This window comes from Engraulis encrasicolus, chromosome 12 (genome assembly GCF_034702125.1).
Source record: "Engraulis encrasicolus isolate BLACKSEA-1 chromosome 12, IST_EnEncr_1.0, whole genome shotgun sequence".
In the NCBI taxonomy this organism is placed as follows: Eukaryota; Metazoa; Chordata; class Actinopteri; order Clupeiformes; family Engraulidae; genus Engraulis; species Engraulis encrasicolus.
Genome location: NC_085868.1, coordinates 48,175,522 through 48,197,879, shown reverse-complemented (window position 1 = coordinate 48,197,879; position 22,358 = coordinate 48,175,522). Strand labels below are relative to the sequence as shown.

The following is a 22,358-nucleotide window of genomic DNA, read 5'->3' as shown; positions in this document are numbered from 1 at the left end:
GTGAGCTGAAAAAATTCTGGCGCACGCTTGGCGTGCGCATTTTCTTCCTCTGGGGCTAAGCCCCCCCCGTCTCTCAAACCTAGTGACGGGCCTGCTTCTACTTCTACTTCTACTTTATACAACTGTGATCTGAACCAAAATTGCCACAACTGTAGTGAATTACGAGCTATTATTCACATTAGGTTTGGGGGTCCCAAGCATCTGCCTGCCTAGGCTGGTGGCAAGATGCGCCTCTGCCTAAAACCTGAAACTCAATTTGAATGAGCTGTTAAGCAGTAGAAGTAGGACTGCAGTAGACTTTATTAATTTAAGTACAACCCAACTGTCTTTTTCACTGAATGAAGAAGCTGTAATATCATCAGTGTGCACATGTTTACGCTTTTGTGGCACTGGAGTGCAGTGCACACACAAACACACGCAAGAACACACACTCACGGTACGCACGCACACGCACACGCACACGCACACACACACACACACACACACACACACTGTACACACGCACACGCACACGCACACGCACACACACACACACACACACTAAAAGCACATGCACCTTGCCACTATCACTTGTCAGGCATAATGCTCCTGAACAGACTCCCCCTCAGCCGCACGGCACATGCTGTTCAGCACAGGCACATGTGACTGCCTCTCAATTTACAGACCCCTCGCTCTCGCACAGTGGCACACACACACACACACACGCACACACGTGCAGACACGCACACGCGTGCAGAGACACACACACACACACACACACACACACACACACACACACACACACACACACACACACACACACACACACACACACACACACACACACACACACACACACACCATTTAATTGACATGATATTGTGATGAATTGAGACACTACTGTATTAAGCCACTTGGTGCTAGGGCCAATTCTAATGCCCTGCATGTAGTCATTACAAAGCACTTTCAGAAATATTGGGAAGTTAACCAAAAAGTGGCTATCAATTCTCATCGCAAGCACACAGAGTGCACATGAAACAGCAACAAAAAGCACCGTGTCAGAGAAACGGCCCATCTCCATGTGACTCAGGGATATTTTTATGTGCTTCAATGGCCTTTCAGCATAGGGAGGACAGCGCTAAGGAAAGAGCATAATGGCAATCCTGAATGGGAGCGTTTGAAGCAACCATGTGTGGGCAGTCACTTGATGTATGATCGTCTGTCCATTCACAGAGAAGCCCACCGACGGGGGAGCAATGTTGCTACAGCAACCAGGTTTTTTTGTGGACGCTGGATAGATGCTGTGCCTATCGTCATCACTGATGTACTGTAGGTTGCATGGCCTTGGAGCCACGTGTGTGAAGTGGTCTTGGTGTACCTAGAATTGGTCCTCACATTACAGAGAGCAATAGCTGCAATAGCTGCAGGCAATAGCTTTTTTGTGTTGACATGGTGATGTGGTGCAGAATAATGAGGCCTGATCTGATGTGTCATTCAGTGGAAAATAAAGCACCGGAAGTTATTAAAAAATAGCTGTTGGCGTGTCCTTCAGCTAGATATTTACCCGAAATTTCACTGCCACTGGTTTGTGAATGTGTGAATGTGACGTATTATACCAGTACATACAATACAAAGCGCTTTGAGTGCTCGAATGAGTGAAAAGGTGCTATATAAACACAGTCAATTTACCATTAAAGTATGTTTTTGTACTTAATTCATATGTGGCTATAGTGGTCTGTAGAGCAAAAAAGATGAAAAGATCTTTTTCAAAATGCTATTAAGTCAATCAAATGTAATTAAAAAAAATGTGTCTGGAGATAAAATAAAAAAAAACTAAATTGAATGATTTTAAGGAGTAGGAACAAATGGCCTTCTTTCCAGGACAACCTTGTCCCTAATTGTCATTATAGTACATGTCATAGCACATTTGACCAGTAGAGGGTGCAGAGAATATGCCTCAAACTCACACATGACATGAGGTTCTTTTCAATATCCTAACTGTGGCCTCACGCTTCGCTGATGCCCCGTCCAGAGAGTGTTTATGGGTAGTACGAGAGAGCAATCTCGCTACTTTTTCCGGGTGGTACTGTCCACTAAGTGGCGCCATCCAGACAGCGCAGAGGAGCGCCAAGGAGCGCAGAGGCTGTTGAAATGAATGTGGTCCCATGGAGCTCAACCACGATGCTGCCATTGCTTTGGGAGAGAATTGGTATCATCGTTTCATTTTATTTTTCCAAAAGGCAGGATAGATTATCCTTTCAAACAGCAGTTAGTTTGAATGTTTAAACTTGCTGGATCTTTGTAAAATACGTCTTTATTGTCAATATGACGTCACGAGTGGCTTCACACACTGCGTTTGGATTGGTCGGCCAGCTGCATTGCTGTGATCACGACGGCCGTAAAGCAATTTTGTTAGCAAGATGCTAGCGGAGCCTGACTCATAAATGCCAAAGCTGTAGGAAATCAGAAGGACATAACTCCCATGTTATTGTACATTTAATTGAAATCCACATTGGTTTCACAGAACTTACAGTAATATTGTCAAGTTTCAGCAGACAGCGAGCACAATTGTCAGTTATTAGCGCCAGCCTTATGACCTCTGCTGTCTCGACAGCGCTCCCTAGGTGAACTGCAGGCACGGGTTTGAGGGCGAGATTCAACACTGTATGTAAACCCACTGTGCCCCGTCTCCGTGGAGAAAACATTTAACTTTCCCCGCTGTCACTCTAGCCACAACAACTTTTTGGGGGACTTTTCCCCCTTTAACATCTTGACTAGGAATTGTGCTTTTGCGAGGTATTGAAAAAACGTTTGTGGTCAATGAGGTCATCACAAGGCCACAAGCACGAGGGAGGACGGGAGTTAGGACAATGGAAAGAACTCGTGTACCGTGAAGGAAGGAGTGTCCTGTAGACAGGAAATGACATCATGTAAATGAAGTGAGGTCATGATGCACAAGCTGGGTGTGTTGCATAGAGGTAGAAAATAACACTAGAGAGGACCCCGCCCCCCTTTTTACGGCAATCTGTAGCGGCCATTATCTGTAGGTAGGTCAGAGAAATGGAAATTAACGGAGAACGAGGCTCACCTCTGTCAAAAATGGCTTAATCATGTGAAAATGTCCACCAACACACTATACAAGGACAATAGTTGAAGTGTGTTGCTAACTATGTTCGTAAAAGATATTATTTGATTTTGAAATGTATTTTATCGACTCATATGATTTAAGTAGATATTTAGCCTGACATTTCAAATCTGGTCTTTGATTAAAGTGTTACTTCATATTTACAAAGTTTTAGTCAATTTCTTGACAGGGATGGGCGTGTTCTCCATTGACTTGCATTGCCTAAAGGTACCTACACTACCTACGGAAGTTGGGAAGCTCCAGCTGCCATTTCCCAGTGCTGTCGCAAATTGCCGTGTCCTCTCTAGTGTTATTTTCTACCTCTATGGTGTGTTGTCTCTACTGGCTCATGTTTAATATTACATTGCTCACCCACTGACAAAGTGTCTGCTCTGAGGTCTGTGGTGGCTCTCTAAAGACAGAGCAAAGCACTCAAACAGCAAGAAATGGTGCCCCTCAAACAGTACAATTTATACATTCTATATCCTTCATAACTGTAACCTATGCCATCAATTCATTTTGACCTTTGGAAGGGATACTGCCCTAAAGAGCAAAAAGACAGGTACTGTGCAGCAATTCAAATAGAGTAAAATGGCTTTAAAATAATTCCGTAGACCATTGTAGTTTGGGGGATTATTGACATTTAGCTGTTTTGAAGCTCAATCATGTTATTTAAAGGGACACTATGCTGGATTTTTTGTTGTTTATTTCCAGAATCCATGCTACCCATTCACTAATGTTACCTTTTTCATGAATATTTGAATAATACTTTTATAGGCCTACATACAGTGTTTTTTTTATCGCACATGCAAATACAATTCTTGCGCAAAGTGCATGTGCAAAGTAAAACAGTGTATGTATAAACTTAGTGATGATGTGAGACCTATTTATGATATATTGCCTAGGGGACACCTCATACTTAAGTCCTCCTTACAAGTTTTTGGGAAACGCAGCCCAGAGCGTTGACAGCCTGATCTCCAAAAATTCCGTGCTCCTGGACACGGATGTTAAGGACACGAAATCCGTGTCCAGGAGCACAGATTTTCCCAAAATTCTGTGCTCCTGGACACGGAATTGTTTTCCGTGCTCCTGGACACGGAATTGTTTTCCGTGATGGGCACACGGAAGTGCTTTCTATAGGCTATTGCCACAGCACTGTGTTAACTCTATCATTAGGAAATACATACAAAATACTAATCCTAAACAAAATAATGCTATAGCAATTTAAGTTGTGCCCTGACCAAAACATTCCCTAACCTTAACCTGTCATTAAAGACATATTTTTGAGAAATACCTTTTCCAGTTGGTTGCTAGGCTATCAAATTCATATAATGAATGAAAGAAAACTAGCTGTGCCCAGACCAAAACAATCCCTAACCCTAACCTGAAAGTAAGAATTTTTTTTTTTTTTTTAGAAAGACTTTTAAGACTTTGGACACATAAAGCTGTGGGAGAGCACTTCTGTGTGTTCATCACGGAAAATAATTCTGTGTCCAGGAGCACGGAATTTTGGCAAAATCCGTGCTCCTGGACACGGATTTTGTGTCCTTAACATCCGTGTCCAGGAGCAGAGAATTTTTGCAGATCATGTTTGAAATAGAGGACAGAGCCAGGCCACAATTCTTGCCCAGCTAGGATTATACCCTATGGTGTGATGCTAGCTAGACCAACCCAATGTCTGCATCATAGACAAACCTAGACTGGCAATGGGCGGTTCAAGGCACTAGCAGAATTTCGGATTGACTGGGCGCAGCCATCTTTGCGATTTTCGCGCCCAATCGGCTCCTCCCACAGACATAGCTCCTCCTAGTGAAGACTATCAGAGCTGTGAGCCATAGGAATGCATGGAATCCTGAGAACAGCCAAAGCCATCAGTTAAATCTGGTACGGGGGGTTGGCCACCTGTACCTCATGCTAAGATGGATGCTACATTAGCCTAATGGGAGGCAGAGGGCTGCCATCCCGGGTTCAGAAAGTAAAAGTCCTGCCACATATTCAGTCCAAACGATTCCCTAAAAGCCCACTGATCCATACAGTAGGCACTTCAGCAAGTTAAGCTACAGTGCAGGCAGAATAGAATGCACGCCAGGCCATATCAATTTCTCAATTCAGTTAATCCGCCTCTGATAGAAGGTGCTTTCTCTAGCGCTCCTTGTAACGCCAACTCAGTCAAGCAGGAAGTCAGGCCGTGGGTAGCCAAAAAGCTCAAAGTCCCCCATGAAGTGCTCGTAGAGGCGGCCGATGTCCCGCTTGCTGATGCCGGAGAAGTAGCTCTCCACTTTGGTGCGGTTGTAGCGCGTGATGCCCGGCGGGATGGTGGGGTAGGACACCAGGTTGTCGATGCCAGCCGCCTTGAGGATGTAGGGCGCATCGCGATCCAGCGTCTCGTGGTGGCCCACTGCGTCGTAATTGATGTCGCACGGGGCGCACAGCTTCACGTACGTTATCCAGTGGATCACATACTGCCTGAACTTTTTGTTCAGTTGCTTTTGGCCAACGGAGTCGCCCAGGTAGCGCACAAAGTCCTCGAAGCGCAGTCCTCGGGCGTGTCGGGGGGCGCTCGAGTCCTCAGTGTCCTGGCGCATCTTGCGGTACTTGCGGATGATGGCGGGCGCAATGTCATGCTTGTACCAGGGTTCAGAGCGCGGGTTCTTCACAAACTTGTCCTTGTAGGCGGAAATGATGCGCTCGAAAGGGTCACGTACGATGAAGAATTTGAAGTAATTGTCCAGTCTGTTTCGAAGAACAACAAAAGGCAAATTAGTTCAATGTCATGTAGTTTACAGACATACAGTATGTCTCAGAAGTTAGCACACCCCTCAAATAGGACAACATGAAAGAAATGTCATATCGACACAGTGATTAGTGACCTGTTAACAACATATACACTGCATAACCGCTTACATTTGTTGTTCACTCACAAAAAAATCAAAATACAGCCATGTAGGCTAACAAAAGTGAGTTCACCCCAGGTTAAAATCCTGTAGAGTGTCGGAGAAGGCCCGAATCGTCTCAAAATGAAAAGGGATTAAAAGGGAGGTCATTGGTGTGCAATTCTTTACATTGAACTTTTACATTTTGAGTCTGCATCTGGCTAAAATAGATGGGTGTGAGATTTGAATGAAATCCTATGGAGAGTATCATGATTTGCTTCAGTAGTCACAGTGCATGTTGACATTGATATTTCCAATGTTGACGGCATTCATGCATCCCCAAACCATGTCAGTCCCACTACCATGCTTGACTAGCCAGATAACACTTTAAAAAAAACTCACTTGTTTACCACCACACAAGCTTGACACCATCTAACACACATTTGTTTATCTTGGGTTCAAGCGAGATGATCAGACCAAGGATATGGATCACTGGAACCATATCGTGGTCTGACAAGACCAAGATGAACAAATTTGCTTTTTTTGTGAGTGAACAACAAAATTAAGCGGTTATATATGTTGTTAACAGGTCACTAGTCATTGTGTCAAAGTGATTTTTTTTTTAATGTTGTCCTATGAAAAGATATACTTGCATATCTGCAAAAATGTGAGGGGTGTACTCACTTCTGTGACATACTGTACCATTATACCATGATTATATGCTTAATATACCAATATACTCAATATAGCAATATGATGCATTAACTTAGAGAAAAAAACTAAATGTCAAGGTGTCAAAGAAATCAAGGTGATTTTCATAGACCTTTCTTTGATCTCGTTCTCCTTTAAGGATGAAAGGCGTGGCAAGCCATTCTTCTTATGATTATGGACCAATGGTTCTGGAATGTCCTCCACTTTGGAGTATTTCCCTACAGAGGAAAACAATACAAAAAAAGAGTGTCCCACTTTTTGGTTAGCGTACAATAGTACTGAACCAATAACAAATCTTACAATATCCAGTCCCTCCAGTTTTTCGCGATTCAGCGATCGCGTGGATTCATGCAAATTCAATGATATTCCGCATAATTTCGCGATGCCACGTAATTCCTGTAAAGCCGCATTTTTCCCGCAAAATTTCAACATTCTGTGGAGTTTATTGATTATTTTCGTCAAAAAAAAAAAAAATGTGACTACAATACCACCGGAGACGAAAACCAATAGGAAGCATTTTTGTTAATATGTCACTGAAACATTGAAAAAGAATTGCCTGCTATTTCGGAAGTCGCGACCCTCATCTCAGCTGCTCCGCGTCTCTCCTCCCCTCCCTCACACATACACGCAGGCGTCGGTGCTGCTCACCCGTGACCTTTTTTAACAGCAGTAGCCTACTTTTCAGTGCAATCCTGGCTGGAGAAAGTATTGTAGCCCATTTATCCATGACGAAGAAGTGTATGCAGTCATGAAATAGTGGCGGTGCTGTCGCACAGTAGCAAACATCTTACGTTACAACTTCTCCACTCTCCCCTGTCGCTTTCATGAGCATGCTACCCGACGGTCGTTGTCTGATCTTTTTTCAATGTTCGCTAATGTTTGTATTTTAAGGGTCTATGTCTATGCGTAGGCACAAGCCTTCTGATAACAAGCACTGTAGTGCCTATCGCAAAGGATTCGGAAGTGTGGAGTTTGTTGGAGTTTGAGAACTTGTTTCAGTCAAGGACACCGAGATAGGAAGTGAACGGCCCTTCCACGCTTTCACTGTGTTATTGCAATAAAGTCTTGCGAATCCATGCAACCATGCACACAACCATGTCAACGAGAGCGTGTATGCCATCACAACTTTGCATCAAGCAAATAATATGCAACAGCTTGCAATACGAGCACGAGAGAGAGAGAGAGAGAGAGAGAGAGAGAGAGAGAGAGAGAGAGAGAGACGCGTCTTCCAACAGGTGACATTGTAACGCTTGCATACAGCCTGGCTACTGTACCCCGCGACGCTCTTCATTAGCCTACTATACCCACAAGTATTTTTTCATAACGCGCAGTCCCGTTTTCCCCCGAAGTCGTTCTAAAATATCGACAGAGATTTATGAGTGTCGCGGCCTTGATTTTTTTTACACATTGGACGCACTGGCTTATAAGACGCTCTGGCAATTTTTGACAATAGGCCTATTTTATTATTCTATTATATAGGAAGTGTGTTTCTGAATCTCTCTCTCTTTTGTCTTCAGCCTGCTTCTTAGACTGATTGTGGTTTTCAGTTACCAAAAAAACCCAGAAATGGGTGCAAAATCTTTGCAAAAAATGAGAAAATGCCGCAAAATCTTTGCAAAAAATGAGAAAATGCCGCCACAAAATCAGACATTTTGACCGCAAAAATCACAAAATCCCAGTGCAAAATCCTGGAGGGACTGAATATCTTACAATATACACAATTTTAATGAGCAATTCCTTCCTTCTCCAGTGCACCAGGGGCGATTTTAGCTTATGATCTTTAGGTGGGCCGGGCCCCTGGTGCTGACAGTGGTACCTGACAGAAGTAGGCTACCTGACAGAGTAAGCGTTTCATTTCTATTTCAGATTTGAGATTTTGTTTTCAAAAGGCTTTCAATTTTAAATAACAGTTCACTCAATGAAGGACTACCCACAAGTCATGACATTACATTTCCCCACACGAAATCTAACTTACATTATCTACATAGGTAATCCTTGTGATTGGTAGCCTACTGTGTGTCATATATGCACTCTAATGGTTGGCATAGTTCTTATGTGATTGAGAGGAAAGAAAAGGAGAGAGGAAAATATTATAAAGTATTATACAGAGTAGATACAAAGCCAGATGACAATGAAGCTTTTTTTGTCAAAACATGATAGCCTAGGCCTACTGTTAGGGCAGCTCTACAGGTAGGCCTACAGTAATTTGAACAGGAAGCTTGTTTCATCATTTGGCAGCATAATGGCTAAATGCCATTTCACCTTGTATGGATTTTACCCTAGGCACAACAAGTAGAAAAGACACTAATTGGATGACATTACTGTACTATATCTGCGATATATTAAGGGCTAGGCCATTGAGTGACAGAAGATAATAATGACAATAATCAGAAGAGTTTTCCCTCTCGTGTGCGCTCCTTGCACCGCAAATCACAGTTCCAATCGGTAGCTCAATAGATAAAAAGCCTATTCATCGTGGGTTTTAAAAATCTGACATCTCCTTCTCAAGCAAACATAAAAATAACAATGAAAACATCCCTGCCCAAAGTCAGGCGATTATGGGAATCTCGCAACAAGGTGCACGCTCCCTGTCACTAAATGGACAGTAGAAACGGCACGGGCACCAAAGTCACTCCTGCTCATTCCGAGCCAGTATGTTCCAATAAGAGCAAAGTAAGGTCCAACCTTCACACTTCCCAATCATTAAAATCAGTAGGCTAAGTGAGAAGTTGGAGAGCCCGCATTCTCACATCATAATTAGGCCTACAGCATCACCAAAATATGGATAAACCTCATTTGGGCGAACCTCGACTATCAATGTAATGGTGACTCGCAGTATAATTTTCAGATTTGCCCGCGGTTTGCTATTCCAGCGCAATTGCTGAAGCATGTTTCATTCCCTCGAGTCACAACTTCTAGCTAAACGCTGCCAGGCAGATATATAATTTTGGCTGTCCTGATTGTAGCGTAGGCTATTAGTAACAACCCATATTTAGCACTATGTCCTCATCATTTGTCCTCTGATTTTTTTTCTGATACGTTTGCAAAAGAAATGGCATGGTTTCCACAGTAAGTTGATGCGCATTGTATTCCATCCGTATTTTGACTACACTTTCCGTTATCTTGCTACCTCAAGCTTTTGTGATTCTGACTGACTCACCTTGTCTTGCATGAAGTGGTCAACAGAGAGCCCCATAACACCGGCGAAAGTAAAATTGTGCGTCGCAAGGCACCACCTCACAAGATCTTACCCACCGCTACCTATGTTAAAGTGTTTATGAAACGAAAACAAAGTAAAGGAATTTGACCATTTCCAGGACAGATTCTGAAAGTTCTAAGCCTTGTGAATAAAATGGGATATTGTCTGGGTGATATTTTGTCCTAAAAGTCATGTTAAAACGTTCCCAAAAAGTGTTTTTTTGGTGACATGCAAATTTTATGCAAATGATATGCGTGACATAGAAGGGGTGAGTTCACCTCATTCCACCTTGTTCAGATCAATGGCGGCTAGTACCAAAACAAAGCGCAGTGTCAAGCAGTGTGTTGCTGGAGGGCCGAACGGTGCCAGCTGCAAAAATGGCTACTTGACAGAAGGAATATCTTTGCACAAGTTCCCTTCTGTGAAGAATGATGGAACTGTGGCCGACAAGGAGAAGGCTAAATCAAGCTAGGGCTCTGTGGATCCAATGCATGGTTTTGAAGCAAGCTCGTGGTCACTGTTGTGCTCTGCACATTTCCACCCCTTGTGCTTCACCACAAATGTGGAGGTCGCGGGCATGGTTGGACTGAAGAGAATGCTATTGCCTCAAGCAGTTCCAACAATTGACATCGCCGGCGTGCAGACTGAAACTGCCCCTGTAACTGCTCGGGCACGAAGACAGGTGAGTGCACTGCTTTGCTTTAGGCTACTCGTTTTACCTTGTCCATCTGCTTTGTATGTTGTTTTCAGGAAAGGGTAATGCACATTACATGCCAAACCGATGCGAATGCTCTCGGAATATGCACTTTTTATTGATTGCCATTCAACTGGTCAATAAATTGGTTTTGGGAGGATATCCGCACATCAGCGTGGTGCTCTCAGTCGAGGACAGCCAACTCACAGATTGGGCTACAGTAGGGCTTTTTCTGAACGGGGAAATAGGGGCGCTCCACCCTCATACCTCCGTGGGTGCACCCTCATACTTTTATTTTTATATGTATATATATATTTGAGCGCTCCTAATAAATTTCTCATTCATGGGGGGGAACACCCCCCTTCACCCCCTGTAACCTGCCATGATGCTCCCTCATGCCAAAAAATCCTAGAAAAAGTCCTGCTGCTTAGCGAATAAACAGAGATGCACATAGCGTAGGCCTACTTTGAAGCGTTGATTGTTTGTTTTTAGTATTGTGGTGCACGTGTGGCTGACGTTTGGACACACCTCGTCCTCAGAGTCCGGCTGAGGGACACGCAACGCCTGTGACTTTGAGCACAAAAAATAATAATAATGATAAACGCTAAAAATATGCTGAGGACTCAGGCTATATAGGGCGTTTTTCCAACAGCCTAATACCTCCGTTTTTTCTCTAGTTGATGATATTTTTGCATGTAGCCTACATGCATTTCAATCACACTATATCGCGCAATTGAATCAAAATGCCCCCCATTTGTCAACAAATACACACGCCATGTCATCTGTGGGTCATGGCAAAGCGCCCTTAGCAACCGTAACCATAAACAAAACGAACTGTCAGGCTATGTCAACAATCGTCACTTCGCCTGTCAGACATGTCACTTTCTGCAGATGTATCAGTGCCTCTGAAATAGATTTGTGCTGCTGTTTTTTTTCTCATGAGGTTGGATGTGTGGTTTTTCGACACGCTGATGTTTGTATCAGAATTTTGGTTCCTTTATAAGATGTGGGTCCATCAAATGTGTGTTGTTTTCTCAGATCGCCATACTAGCAAACCAGGGACTCCCCTCTATGATGTCACAGCCCAGCTCATTAGTCACACCAAATTTCACAGAATTCACACTTTGAGTTGCCATTTTCACAAGTTCCTCCAGGATGATTGGGTTCAAAGTTACATCGATGCTATCAGAAAAAACGAGGCTTTAATGGAAATGACCGTTTGTTTTCGTTTCATAAACTCTTTAAGCATATTTCACGGATATCCACAATAGTGGACGACGTTTTTAATGGTCTTTCATGGCAACACTTTTTTTTAACCAACGCTTACAAAATTATGTCAGTTATGATGACAATCAATGTTATCATAGTCCGCACATAGCACTGTAGCCTACACCACCTTATTGTGTGTAGTGTGTGCTCCATACCTTCTCATCACAAGAATATGCGCCGATTTGGGTTCTGCCTCGGCTGCATGATAAATCCAGAAACTACTTTCGCAAAAATCATAACTGAACACAACTCTGGCGGCAGGCAGTTGCATGAAGATGCAAACCAATCAGAAGAGGTGTAGCAGACTCGTCACAAGACCTTTCTTGAAGCTCATACACAGGGTTGCCAGACGGGGCAGTAGCAGCAGAATATTGCGCAGGGGCAAAGCGACTGCTGCGCAATTGCATTCATTTCCAATTCACAAATAATATTTTAAAAGACTCCTGAGCTAGTGGGGCCGAGCCAAGTCACGGTGGGGCCGTGGCCCCACTAAAAATAGCCTAAACTCGCCCCTGCAGTGCACTGCATTTGTCTTGTGGGTTTTGCATCCGTGTCAGGAGCTTTCGCATTCATGCAGAGTTGTGGCCCTCCTCAGTCCCGGCAGGTACCATGGACACAGATGCAACATAGTGCACTGCCAACCCCCTGGTGCTGAGTCACTACACGTCATGCATCAAGCACAGACAGACACAGACACAGCTAAGGGTCACACAGTCACAGACACTCACCATTGAGAACAATGAGGACCTTCTTCCACTGCGTGTTGCCAACCTTGGGGGTCTGGCAGAAGAGGATCTTATGCTTGTCGCAGACGAAGATGCGGTCCAGGAGGAACTTATTGATGGGCGTGTGGGTGTAGTTTCGTAGGGAGCTGTTCTTGCAGACAGCAGCCAGCATGTCCAGGCGCTTCTCCACCACTGAGTGCCAGTCCGACGGGACGGTGGATAAGACTGCTGCAGTCGACTGGAGATGGAGGAAAAAACGTGTTCATGCATGCGTGCACACCCGCCCGCACACGCACAATTGTTTTATACATGATGAAAACCAACTTAATTACTGCAATTTCTTCATATATTTACACATCTCTTGCTTTTTCCTGATTAACTTTTTCTTAGAATGTTTCATTCCCAACTTGAAATGCCCTTGCGCATTGTTCAGACTCTGTCATGACTTTTTTTTTCCAGATTTAAGAGTTAAGTTTTTGTTTTAAAATTAAAGTTATTTGATGGGAGATGATTTCCAGACTTTTACCATATGTGTATTAAACAGTAGTGCTATGAGTATTAATCAGGGATTAAAGTACAAAAAAAATACTGAGCTTGAACTTTCTGGTGTTCATTTGTTTTTGAGAGTGTGGTGGAAAAAAACAGTTTATCACTGTGAGGCGGAGATCCGGTCTGGTACTGGAATACTTATTAATACAATATCTCCAAGAGTGGCAGCACGATTACCAAAACACTATTGACAATCTAGAGCATACAGCATTCATGTTTTAATGCTTATAATATTTTTTTATAATGCTTCCAACAATGTTTATACTAATTCAAGTGGCAAACAACACTTCACAGTGTACTTTTTAATCAACACAACGCAACAAAACAATATTTGACACGTAGGAGCCTTACCACATTGTTAGAATGCAATGCTGGTCTTTGAGGTTTCACTGTGTGGATGGTCAGCTCAGGCCAGGACCGTGACTCTGCCTTACTACTGTAGTCTGGAACACAGATCAACAACATGTACACGTCACCAACCTGTAACTCTAAAATGTGAGATTAAAATGGCAGTGGTTCATGTGGTCAGTGGTTCAGTGACCAGGTGAACGGCACTTCACACTGCAAGCATGGGGCATACGCAAAACATGTCCGAATGTATCCTTGGTCAGGCCGAAACGAAAGCGCCGTGTCAGCGGGAGAAAGCCCGGACAAGTGCGAGTTGTAACTTAGTACTGAAGTTTCTTTTCTGCGCAGGTGTGAGTGTGCTCCCATTGAAATGTATGGACTGGGAGGGCAGGGACGGGATGCTGAATCTCGCCGATAGAACACGCATGTAGACGGTGTGAAAATGACAACTGAACACCCTGTGAAAGTCTCGTGCGTGCGCTGCCCCCATCCCCGTGCCTGCGCTCACAAACCTTATATGTGAATGTACGGTGACTGTGGTTTGTCAACCTCTATGCCAGCTGTGAGCTGCCTGTTTCTTTATCTATCATGTTTCCTAAAAATGGGAATATAGCACGTCATCATTATACTGTAAGTTCAGCTGATGTCGCTAACAGAAGTCATGCTTTCACAATGCGCCTCCACACACTACTTTGAAGACATGGGGGCATGGTGGTGTTGTAGTTGCAACATTGTTGTGACAACATATAATAAAAAATATGGGCCTTCTGAAAAAGTGCAGTGTGTTAAGTCAGCACTGTCTCACTTAAACATGCCATACTGATATTGTTTTATAGGACGGTTATAACAAAAATGCCTTTTGAAAAACCTTCTAATGTCCATGTTACTCACCATCCAGTAAGGATATGCAGCAGTATTAAATACAAATGTGAATGTACGGTGACTGTGGTTGAGCTGTGAGCTGCCTGTTTCTTTATCTATCATGTTGCCTAAAAATGGGAATATAGCACGTCATCATAATATGCATTATAAGTTCAATTGACTTATGCTTTCACAATGCACCTCAACCCACTGCTTTGAAGACATGGGTGCACTGTGTAAGATTTTTAGTTGTTTATTTCCAGAATTCATGCTACCCATTCTCTAACGTTACCTTTTTCATGAATACTTACCACCACCATTAAATTCTAAGTATTCATTATGACTGGAAAAAATGCTCTTTTTATACATGAAAGGGGGGGATCTTCTCCATGGTCTGGCATTTTGAATTTCTAGAAACAGCCATTTTTAGCTGCACAAATGACTGCACTTGGGCCATACTAGAAAATATTAGTTTATTACTTAGTAAACCTTCATGAAAAGATCAAATTTGGCAATAGGCAACACAGTTTCAATGAGCAGCATAGTTGCAGTACCTTTTTTGACCATTTCCTGCACAGTGTACCTTTAAATACAAATCTTATAGTGATCTAATGGGGTAGATGACAAATGGACAAATGCTGCCTTAGCCCAAAATGTCTATATCTGTTCTGTACCAGTATACCACATTAAATCACTATAAGATTTAAGAAATGTCAGTTTATTATGACATCCAATTAAATCACTATAATTAGATTCGTCTTCAGGATTGTGCTGCTGCCGCTGTCTGTGTCACTCACCATCGGGCGCCCGCATGTGGTTGATGAATCGGCTGGCTACCATGAACATGAGGACCCAGCCACAGGCACCCACTAGCAGCCAGTGCCGACGCTTTATCTCCCAATGCACCAGCCGAGGGCCATCCTCACAACACCTGCACCAGGGAGAGGGAAACAGGAGAAGGGGGGACCAACACCCTTTTTTTTAACCAGTTAACGTACACCTGCCGTCGGCGGGAGAAAGCCCCGTCGGCGGTTACAAATCAATGAGCTTTCTCCACCACCATGTCCACACCACCTATACCGCTCGAGAGACACTTGCTATGGGTAATCAGGGCACATTAGACACCCCACTCTGCCAGGCCCCACTAACACTGCACAGGGCTGAGCTGATACCACCAAGCCCGCCCAGATACCACATTCCATGGGCACTAGGCATCAATAGATACCCCCACAGTACCAGGCCCACACATAGGCTAATGGCCAGATGCAGCCGGGGTTTGCAGCTGCAGGTGTAACACCCAGCTGCAGTTGCCACCTGATGGCAAGTGATAACACCCGCGGACGGGTTTCAATTAACAATCAATGAGACCAGACACCCCGCGGACGGGTTTCAATTAACAATCAATGAGACCAGACACCCCGCGGACGGGTTTCAATTAACAATCAATGAGACCAGACACCCCGCGGACGGGTTTCAATTAACAATCAATGAGACCAGACACCCCGCGGACGGGTTTCAATTAACAATCAATGAGACCAGACACCCCGCGGACGGGTTTCAATTAACAATCAGACAGCCACGGGCGGGTTTGGCTGCAACATTCAATCAGCATGCAGTTCTGTACTTCACAGGTGCAGCTTGTGATTGAAGCTGAAGTGTAAAAGCATACCCGCTGCCCAACATTCGCCATATTTTTTGGCGTTGTTCCTCAGAACAAGTTGACGAATTTCTGCATAATGTCACAAAATTCTCGGAAAAGAATATGCAACACGGCTGAGGCGAGCGCTGAACCAACAGGATTCATCGACGGGGAAGAAACAGATATCGAATGAGAGCCTGACAGCAGCGACGAGACAGACGCCACCGTTTTGAATTCATCCCTGGAGGAATGCAGCGTTTCTGAGTAAGTCCCATGGACAGCGTTTCTGTGTATTACTGAGTGCTGATACGAGTCAGCCAGGGCCAAGAGCTCCTCGGTCAGGGTAACATGTTTTGAAAGTCTCTGTGCTTTGTTTTCTATTACAGACATGAATACATATCCCCAGGGAAGAGGATTGGGGGGAGAGAAGTAGGCCGGCCGCGGGGTAGGCCTCCTGGACGCGGCAGGGCTAGAGGAGGCAGGGGCACAGGCACAGGCAGAGGAAGAGGAGTAGGCCGCCCCACTGGAAGGCCAGGAGGAAGGGGGAGAGACTTGGCCCAAACTGAAGATGGACGTGGATGGCAGGACACAGAGGTACAAGATATACTTCCACAACAACCAGTGTTTAGACCAACTCGTAGACCTGGTCCGTAAGTTATTACTGGGGGAAATTATACCATCTTGGATCTCTTCCGCCTATTCATCTCCGATACAGTTTTACAAACGGTCCTCAGAAACACAAATATATCTGATTGAGTAGCCTGCATCCGGGTCAGACTAGAGAGTTGCAACAGTGAGACACCTCTGAAAACACTTTTCAGTGAAAGACTGTGTGGTCCGATGATCTTCTCTGTGCCTCGGTTTGATTGACGAGACCTTTGTGATGAAGTGTGTAGCATTTTTGGGGTTGTTTATAGCGGGGAAACATCAGAAAATAATATTTACAAATTGGCCTCGCCGTGATGCATTGGCTGCGTTATTCGCCAAAAAGCTTAAAATAAGCTAACTCCATAACGGCGCGGCATTGCCCGGAATGGCTCATCATTAGATATATTTTGGGGCATGGGAAATCGATGGTGAAACTTTCATTTTACGCCGGAACTATCCTTTAAGGTTAGGGACAATGTTGGAGGAAGGGAGAGATGGCATGAAGCTGACACAACGACAGCGGTCCCCTCCCAGAATGCACACTGCTCGGGTGGTCGCTCTCTCTCGCCCTCTTTCTCACCCACTCTCAACGACAGCGCGCGTTGCCCAACCACGAAAAACGAGGCTATATCGTAGCGGCACCACGAAGCATACAGTTGATTTTCCGCGAGACTGGGCTCGCACAGCACACTGCTCTACATGTCACACTTTGCTATACTGTACTACACCACACTGCACAACACCACATTCTACACTGCACTGCACTAGACCAAACTACAATGCCCTGTATTTCACACTGCATTACATTGCAGTACACTACACTACACAACACTATGCTGTACCACACCACACTACACTGCACTGTACTTCACCACTCCGCACCACCCCACACGAGACCACACTGCACAACACCAAACCACTACTGCCCTACAAAGGCAAAGGAACTGAGAAAAAGGCCTCAAACGTATTGACATTAGGTATTGCAATAACTGCAATTTTTTTCAAGAAAGAAGCCACACCTTGCATATTGCCATTCATAAACACTACGTATGCAAGGTGCAGCCTCTTTGCTGAAAAAAAGGCCTACCTCATCCCTCATTCCTCAGCCCTACCTCATCTCTCACACAATTGTTTCCTGTCTCCTCTCATACTATCCTGTGGCCAAAAGGCCAAAAAGGCCAAAAAGAAAATGCAATATCAATTCAACACTTAGAAAGTCAATGTACACATCTTTCACAGGTACATGCGAGAGCACATTCGAAATGGCCATGGAAGATCCATATCCATGCCCACTATGCTCCCATACACAATAACGACGGCATGATCTGATTGCCACACCTATGACAGGTATGAGATACAGTAAAACGTGCACATGTGAAAGAGTTAATTCTATCAGAGGTATACAGGGCCGCTGACAGCTTTGGCCGGGCCCAGGACAAAGTCATCTGAAAGACATCCCCACACACACACACGATACTTGCAATGTCATGGGGAGCCAATTCTGCCCCACCCCCCAGCCGCCTCCGTTGGCCCGAGACAACTGAACTCTTTGTCCCCCTCTGTCGGCTTTCCTGGTGGCGTATGAGAGAATGTATTGGACACCTGCATACTCTCTCACACGCAACCATTGTTACAGCAGTCTTATCACTGTATAGACACAGTCCCGCATTTCAAAATGAAATGCAAAGAGACTGTCAGTCACTACACACACACACACACACACCGCCATCTTGCTTCTGCACTGGATCAATGTTTCCAATCAATCAAGAGACATATCACATACTTGAAAATGAAATTGCAACTATGTGTGCTTCCCAATGTTAAGGTACCAAAAGTAATTGGACAGACTTCATGCATCAAACTTCCACTGTGTTTAATATTGGTGGCAAAATACTCTCCAGTCAATCTGTCCATGTTTTTGATCCCTCCAAAAGAGGGCAGCACGTACAAAAACTGTTGTAGTGTGTATTGTTTGTTTATATGTCTGGGCCTAACTGTATGTGATTGTGAAATGCCATAATAATATGCAGGTGTCTATATCAGATTGGGGAGTTGGACACACTGTGTATGCCTGATGTACATCAGAAGGCTTTCCAGGCAGGCTGACCTGACCAATTGGTAAGCCATTTATGACCACTGCCACAGACCACCCTCAGACTCAACATCGCCCCTGGTGTTACAATGGGTAAACACGACTTGTACAACTGTAATCAACCCTAGATCAGACAACCTTTTCAACTTAAGTGTCCCTTGTTGCTTGTCCATAGTCTTGGTAGGTAACCTTGCTGCCACTCTTGGGCTATATAGGCCTATACTCACTGGAAGAAATGGGATCTTCCTGACAAAATTAGATTGTGTATCTTTTAACATACAGTATTTAATACCTTATAACAGCCTGGAGGGGCACACCAGGGCTGTTTTGGGAGCCCAAGGCAAATGGAGGACTAAGGCCCTAATTACGTAGTTATTTTAGATTGATGGGTTAATAGACAATGTTTTGATATCTAAGGCTCTATTGAATTATATTAATTACTTAAGTCGGCTAAAGTTTGAGTACACAAGTTGGCTGCAACTATAAGTAGGCTTTAGTTATCATCTGCGACCCTGTCCTTGATGAAAAAGACATGTACTAGACATAATGTGCAACATTTCAGTTATTGATAAGATAGAATGTGGAGACGTACATTGATAATGTTAAGTTTATCAGGGCTCGAACACCAGCAGAAAACTAGGGGGAAAAGATTTGTCAATTTAAAAAGGTTTCTTGATTAAAAAAAAGGAATGGATTGATCCCTGTTGGGTTGACAGCTCATGCTGCAGGTGTAACACTGAATGCATGGATGAATAATGAATTCATACATAAATATGATTCATATTCCCAGTAGATTACAGCCAATGCCCCCCTTACACAGGACTTGCTACATTATTTTGTATGTGCACCACCTTTCACAAGTTGATGTAGTTTTTGCACCCTTACATTCATGACGCTACAGCTGGAAACATAATGAATGCAGTGGAGTAATGTCATTTCAAAGAGGCCATTTCAAAGAGCAGACTAAACCACAGTTCTTAAGGTGAACTGTGTAATTTTTTTAATAGTTTATTTCCAGAAGTCATTCTGTCCATTCACAAATGTGACATTTTCCATGAATATTTACCACCACCATAACATTCTAAGTATTCATTTCTTCTCCATTGTATGAATTTCCAGACATATACATTTTTAGCTACACTCTACTTTGGTCATACTCGTAAATATTAGTTCATCATTTAGTACATATTCATGAAAAGGTCAACTTTGGCAACAGACAGCAGTTTCAATCGCATAGTTGCAAGCAATATCTACTCTGGCCATCATCTTACACTGTGCACCTTTAACTAATGGAAATGTTTGATTCTTTGTAAATGTTGGTTTTCTTACTTTGGTTATTAAATTTGTTCAATTATTGATTTTATTTTCCTGCCAACCCGCTGCGGCTTCCATTTTGAAAACCTGACCCAGAGCAGCTAAAAAGACTCTCTTGGTAGAATTTACTGGACACAAAAAAAGAAAGCACTGATCAGAAATCTGGTTCAAATGTGTATTCGAAAATCTTGCTCACCTGAAGTCTGGCATTCCCCAACAGAAATGCTGTTACTGAGACACTTAGCTCAACTCTTCTTATCACTTTCTGAAGTGGCAATAGCATGGGTTAGTTTTGTCTGACAAGCCACTCCTTTTACAGAGAGGAGGGTGGGAAAACTAGAACCACAGCTCATCAAACGAATGCATGCACTGTCACAGTCTGTCTCGTGAATCATAAATGGTATTGAACTGACTGATTCAGTGGTCAGTAACTGTCCCTCAAAATGATTATGCCGTTTTTGCAAACACCACAACTGGTCCTTAGTACAACAAACCATATCAATTTCAGAGTACAGCCCTTCACTGTAAGGTCTCTACCTTAAAGTGTGAGGTGGGGATCTTCGGAGTGTCAGGTCATGCCCTAAATCTGACTGATAAACCTCCTTTAGAGGAACAAAAAAAGTTCCCCACACCCCCAAAGATGTAGGCTACGAAGGTTTGATGTTGTGACGATGCTTTCAGACCAGTCTGTTCTCTGTATTTCACATCCTTTCTCCACCACACTCAAACAAAATCTGCATAGAGATTATTGAGAGCGGCCATTTGCTGGTTTGCATTGTAGGCTATGCACTCTTCCATGGGTTTTACAAGGGCACCATAACGCATTTTATTTGGATGCCATTGGTCTTGGTCTTTTCAAGGTCCTGATTACTACTCAAAACAATTGCAAGAAAACGATGCCATATCTCACTATGAATATGGGCAGTCATGAGTAAGCGGTTAGGGCGTCAGACTTGTAGCCCAAAGGTCAGGTTCGACTCCCAACCCCCCAGGTTGGTGGGGGGAAGTAATCAACCAGTGCTCTCCTCCATCCTCCTCCATGACTGAGGTACCCTGAGCATGGTACCGTCCCACCACACTGCTCCCCAGGGGCGCCATTGAGGGCTGCCTCCTTGCACGGGTGAGGCATAAATGCAATTTCGTTGTGTGCAGTGTTCACTTGTGTGCTGTGGAGTGCTGTGTCACAATGACAATGGGAGTTGAAGTTTCCCAATCGGGCTTTTCACAAGTTACTTGCGACATCTCATATCTACCATAAGTCCTTGGCCTCAAAGAAATGTAGACCAGTCTGCCCCAAAGAACTGGGGGTTGTCACACTTCTATAGACACTTATCAACCTCAAGTCTGTTGCAGGTGATGCATGTTCTTCATAATCCTACAGCCAAAAGCCGGTAATTCCCTTTGCTCAAATTTATATAATGATTGAATAACACTGAACAGATGTGAACAAGATTGTCTCCTTGTCTTGACTTGTTGAAATTTTCGTTGATATTTAGTGGTTTGTGGGGTAAAAACTCACTGAACAGTAAAAGAGAATACATAGGAATATTGTTTGAGAATGGGGCAGGTCTGTCAACACTGAAGATGTATTAACCCAGCCCTTTTTGGGAAAAGGTGCCCTCTCCCTATTAAAACCCAAATATCTCAGCCTCCGAAGCACATGAAATAAGTTGCATTTAAAAGCTAGAACCTTTTGCACTAGAATGTGCTCATTCAGCTCTAACATACCCACAATCTTAATAGAACAGCTCAAATCTCAAGAACATTAATGCAGCGTATATATGTCGCTCCAGGACACAATGGGTTAATCAGAACATGCAAATGCATGGGCCCAAATAGGCCCATACTCGGTTAGTAACCTCCTCCTTGATAACTGCCATGATGCGCCTTAGCATTAAAGTCAATGGAGGTGGCATTGCATGAGTTATGGAAGCACATATCCTTGATGCTTTGCTGTCTGTTATTTTATCTGGTGACCCTCATTTCCCTCTTGATTATACACAGAACACCCCCATTTTGGTGTTTCGGTGGTATGGGCATTCTACCAGGCCTAACATGCCATTGATTTTGGAAAGGAGCTGTATACACATTTGCGCATCTTTCAAGTACTGTAGGGTGCCTACAGATATTCCTAGGTTGAATTTACTACCTTTTTACTACCTATTTACTACCTCCAAACATTTTTTTACTACCACTACGACTTCAAGCTTAAAGTGAGTAAAGAAATGAAATACCTTTCTAAAGCCAATTAATAACGAATTGATTATGTTTTTTCATAATTTAACAAGTCAAACATTGAGTGTATGTGATAGTTCAAGTTAATGCAGGGTATC

At 43.7% G+C, this 22,358-nt stretch overlaps 1 protein-coding gene across 1 annotated transcript; it reads right to left on the bottom strand.

Annotated features, from left to right (window-relative positions):
* Window positions 1-2,665: 2,665 nt before the first annotated feature.
* LOC134459868 (carbohydrate sulfotransferase 10-like) lies at window positions 2,666-20,311 on the bottom strand. Its single transcript, XM_063212346.1, has 6 exons — window positions 20,222-20,311; window positions 15,130-15,263; window positions 13,475-13,566; window positions 12,578-12,812; window positions 6,800-6,905; window positions 2,666-5,836 (listed from the first exon to the last, which is right to left on the bottom strand). Exons 1-6 carry the CDS (start codon window positions 20,233-20,235, stop codon window positions 5,269-5,271), a joined length of 1,149 nt encoding a protein of 382 aa, XP_063068416.1. The 5' UTR covers window positions 20,236-20,311; the 3' UTR covers window positions 2,666-5,268.
* Between the last annotated feature and the right edge of the window lie 2,047 nt (window positions 20,312-22,358).